Raw genomic sequence first — 4,339 nt, 5'->3', positions numbered from 1 at the left:
GCTGGCGCGGGGGCTGGCTGGTTCACCGCCCCCCTTCCCCGGGCAGGCATCTCCGTGGCGGCAGCAGCCCCCGAGCAAGCTACGCCCTACCTGCGCCCTCTGCTTCAGTTCGCGGCAGCCCACGTCCCAGCTCAGAAGCACAAGGAAACTCCGCTTTACATTCTGTGCACAGCAGGGATGAGGCTGCTGCCCGAGAGGTGAGTTCCTCGGCCGTTGTTGGGGGGAACCTGCTGGGATCCCTTAGCTGTGAGAAGGGGTGAGGCAGATACCTCATCTTTAGCCTAGTGGGAGAATTTGGAATCCGGGGGAGGATTTGAGAAAGAAAAGGGCGTGTTGTTGGGGCGAGCGGCAGTGACCACGGGAGAGTTTGGGCATGGTGGGAGGGAGCCAAGAGGAGACATTTTTTACTGAAGTCTCAAACAAATACATCTGGTTTCTGGTCTCCGTAGTGTGCTGGGTGCACCAGAAGGGCTCGTGGGGCTGGACGTGGGGTGTATTGCAGTGGGATTCCCGCTGTCTTTTGTGCTCCTGCAAAGGGGCATTGCTGGTGAAGGTCCCCCAGCATCTGTGCCTCTCCTGCATCCCTGCAGGCAGCAAGCTGCAATCCTGGAGGACTTGGTGAGAAACGTACCCCTGGAGTTTGATTTCCTCTTCTCCAAATCACATGCAGAAGTGATCTCAGGGAAACAGGAAGGTAGGAGCTGCCACAAAGCACTGCTTGGTTCCCTTTAGTATGTTGCCATTGTTACCCTTACTGTCCCTCGCAGGTGTCTATGCTTGGATTGGCATCAACTTTGTCCTGGGCCGGTTTGATCATGAGGACGGTGAGTCTAGCTGCTTGCAGAGCAGCTGGGGGCGGTCTGAGCAGAGTGCTGCTGTAGCCAAGTACAAGCTCTGGAGTGAGCAGCGGCTGCCTCTCTGGCTGGGCAATGCCTGACACCAGCAGGGGTGTGAAACTCTCTTGAGCCTGTGACCTAGAGGAGCACATGCCCCAGTCACAGGAACAAGCCCCTGCATGAAAGGGGCACCTGCAGCATTTTTTAAGGAGGACCAGGGAGAGAGGGTTTGTAGTAGTGTTGCTGTGGTGGCTTCCAGCTGTGGATATGCTGGGGGAACTTACAAAGCTGTGGGGTGGTCAGCCCAGAGTGCTAGGACCCGCTGCCCTGCAGGTGATCCACAGGGGCTGCTTGCAGGGGTGGGGGAGTCCCAGGAGGCTGCTGTGGGGGTTAGTGGTGGGAGGGAGGAGATGCTGCCCCAGGCTCTGCCCCTCACTGACGTGCTGCTATGGGTTGCAGAGGAGGATGCGGTGGTCACCGTAGCGTTGGGGGACCAGGGCGAGCCCCTGGTTCGGAAACGAACGGTTGGGATCCTAGACATGGGAGGCGCTTCCCTGCAGATCGCCTACGAAGTGCCCGACTCTGGAGGCTTCTCCTCCCCACAGCAGGTACGTATCTGTCTGGCCAGCCCCGACAGCAGCCCGTGCCTTTCCCGGGTTGCTGATGGTCATCTCTGCATCCCCAGGAGGAGGCTGCTAAGAGCTTGCTGGCAGAATTCAACCTGGGCTGTGACGTGCAGCACACCGGCCACATGTACCGTGTCTATGTCAACACCTTCCTGGGTTTCGGGGGCAATTTTGCCCGGCAGCGCTACGAGGAGCTTGTGCTGAACCAGACCTATGTGCACAACCGGTACTGCTGCCTCACCTAGCGGTGCCTATGTTGGGGCATTGCAAAATGGGGCGCTGGTTCCTTCACACCACCCTCTCCCCGTTGGATTTGCCCCAGGAACCACCTGTGCCGATAACAGCTCCTACAGCCACGCTGGCATTAGCTGTGTGGCAGCACCCGATGCCTGGGCGGGTGCAGGGTGCACGGGTGCCGCCCTTGTCGGGCGTTATTGGTGCTGCAGCTCCCCGCCTTCCTCCTCCCCTCACAGCAGGTTGCCAAGAGGCCCCTCTGGTGGCTTTTGGCTTTTCTTGCTCTGCCTCTCCCTCTCCCTCCTTCTCCAGCACCGATTCACTCTGCACATCTTTCCATTGCATCCCCACCTCAAGCTCTCTGTCTCCTGTCTCCCCTTCCCAGAGTGCTGCGTGAAGCTGTTGCCAGAAGTGGAGAGGCTTGGTGCCCAGGTACTCCTGTGCCGGGAGTAAGCCCTGCCTCCAGAGCCCCAGGGCTGCACAGGGGTGCGGATCCCTGAGCTGGGCGAGGGTGGGCTGTGCCTTGTGCTCAGCAGGTGCTCTGGGCATGTGGCTGCAGGTCAGCATGATGGATCTGTCGAGTTTGGCCTCAGCAGGAGGTGGCAGGGCGGGTGCTAGGACTGCAGGGTATAAGGAGATGTGGCCGGGTCTGGTGCAGGGTGTATCAGGATGCAAGGTGACGCTTAGACTAGGCTTTTGGGGCTGGTACAAGACCTGCTCTGCAATTGCCTTTCTTTCCTGGTCTGTTTTCCAGCTTGCATGGCCAGCAGACAGGGATGAGCCCTGAGACACCCTTCCTGGACCCCTGCCTGCCCATGGGGCTGGAGGACACAGTGGTGAGGGGCCACCAAACCCTGTACGTGCGTGGGCAAGGGGACTGGCTGGCCTGTGCAGAGCTGCTGCAGCCTCTCCTGACTGGGCCCAACAGCAGCCAGGCCTCTCTGGTGGGCGCCTACAAAGCACCCATCGACTTTGGCAACAGCGAGTTTTATGGCTTCTCTGAGTTTTTCTACTGCACCGAGGACGTCCTGCGCCTGGGGGGCCGCTACAGTGCTTCCACCTTCACCTTTGCTGCCCAGGTGTGTGCCGCCCCAGCCTGGGGACTGGGGAGCTGTTGTTCTGGATGGGGGGAGCGGGAGGTGTTTCTCTGCTCTGAGCCCCAGCTTCTCTGTCCCCTAGGAGTACTGCAGCCAGCAATGGGAGGTGCTGACCCGGCGCTTCCGCGGTGGCCTCTACTCGGCTCATGCTGACCAGCACCGGCTGAAGTAAGCAGCGTTGCCGGGGGGATGCTGTGGCTGGATCTCCTGGGGGAGCTTTTGCTAGGGTAAGGGACCGTGGTGCAGGTGGCAGCATCTGGCTGATGCTCCCATGTGCTCTGCTTGGAGGTACCAGTGCTTCAAATCAGCCTGGATGTACCAAGTCCTTCACCGGGGCTTCCACTTCCCTCTGGACTACCCGGGCCTGCGCACGGCCCAGCTGGTGTACGACCGGGAGGTGCAGTGGACGCTGGGAGCCATCCTCTACAAGACACGGTTTCTGCCACTCAGGTACCGTTGGCTCTCTGATGGCATCACTCAGGGAAGGGTGGTTGGGGAGGAGCAGGAGGTACTGCTCTGAGAGAGGGCTCTGCCACCCTGGCAAGAGAAGTGGCAGCACAGATCCTGGCAGTAACCCCACAGCATCTGGTGGCCAGTTCTGACTCTCCTCTCCGCAGGGATCTCCGGCAGGAGAGCATCCGGCAAGCACACTCCTCCTGGCTGCGCCTCTCTTTCGTCTACAACCATTATCTCTTCTTCGCCTGCATCCTGGTCGTAGTGCTGGCCATAGTCCTCTACCTCCTGCGGCTGCGCCGCATCCACCACCGGCAGCTGCGTTCGGCCCAGCTCACCCAGCTCTGGCTGGACAAGGTGGTGGTGCCACCGGGTCAGAGAAACGGGCCGTGACATTGGTGGTACCCACAGTCCAGTTGCACCAGCAGAACCAGGACTGGCCGACAACCTTGGCTCCAAGGGGTCGGACTCTTTCTTGAAGACCATCTCAACTCTCCATCTCCGCATCAGAACCAGAGCCTGTGGGCTAAGGCAACTGTGGACGCAGGAGCTTTCCTCTCTGCCCCGCCCTAGTCCTTATCTTTGTGTTCCTTGGCCTCTGGCCTTCACCTTGCTATGCAGTGTGGAGCAAAGTCCTCTGCTGCCAGCAGGCTCAAGGCTGCAGCCCTGGCCAGTCCCTCAGATAAGCAAGACACTATCACCAAGGGCTGTGGCCTGAGGCATGGGGCCACCCCACAACTCAGCCAAGAGTTTGCAGAGCAGGCAGGTGAAGTGCTGTAGCTCATCACCTGGGGTGGCCTTTCTACAATCCCTTACTAGCCCCCAGGCTGAGAACAGGAGCCACTAGCTAAGTTGTTGCAGGTGAGCCACAAGTTCCCCAGAGCTGCTTTCCCCAGCCCGGCCCTCAACCTCCACAAGAGGTGGCCTGCTCAGTGCCAGCTCTTGCCCTCCAGGACAATCCTCCCATGGGCCTAGCCAGCGTCCCAGGCTCAGCCCTGACGGCTCAAGGATTGGTTCCTAAGGCATCCCCAAAGTGGGGTGCCTTTCCTTTTGTACATTCCCTCCCGGGCACATCTGCCTCATGGCATCCCAC

At 60.0% G+C, this 4,339-nt stretch overlaps 1 protein-coding gene across 1 annotated transcript in view; it reads left to right on the top strand.

Moving 5' to 3' along the window:
* Positions 1–3,639, top strand: part of ENTPD7 (ectonucleoside triphosphate diphosphohydrolase 7) — a gene marked incomplete at its 5' end in the record, with an annotated part of 3,930 nt that extends 291 nt beyond the window's left edge. Inside the window, 9 exons of the mRNA XM_008935893.1 lie at positions 38–197; positions 591–694; positions 768–824; positions 1,296–1,444; positions 1,522–1,688; positions 2,451–2,775; positions 2,876–2,961; positions 3,082–3,243; positions 3,411–3,639. Coding sequence (XP_008934141.1) covers positions 38–197; positions 591–694; positions 768–824; positions 1,296–1,444; positions 1,522–1,688; positions 2,451–2,775; positions 2,876–2,961; positions 3,082–3,243; positions 3,411–3,639 — 1,439 coding nt within the window. The remainder of the gene's footprint in view (positions 1–37; positions 198–590; positions 695–767; positions 825–1,295; positions 1,445–1,521; positions 1,689–2,450; positions 2,776–2,875; positions 2,962–3,081; positions 3,244–3,410) is intronic.
* Between the last annotated feature and the right edge of the window lie 700 nt (positions 3,640–4,339).

Source organism: Merops nubicus, unplaced genomic scaffold (genome assembly GCF_000691845.1).
Source record: "Merops nubicus isolate BGI_N331 unplaced genomic scaffold, ASM69184v1 scaffold33512, whole genome shotgun sequence".
Taxonomy (NCBI): Eukaryota; Metazoa; Chordata; class Aves; order Coraciiformes; family Meropidae; genus Merops; species Merops nubicus.
Note: the sequence above shows the minus strand (reverse complement) of the source record. Positions and strands in the feature narration are given on the sequence as shown.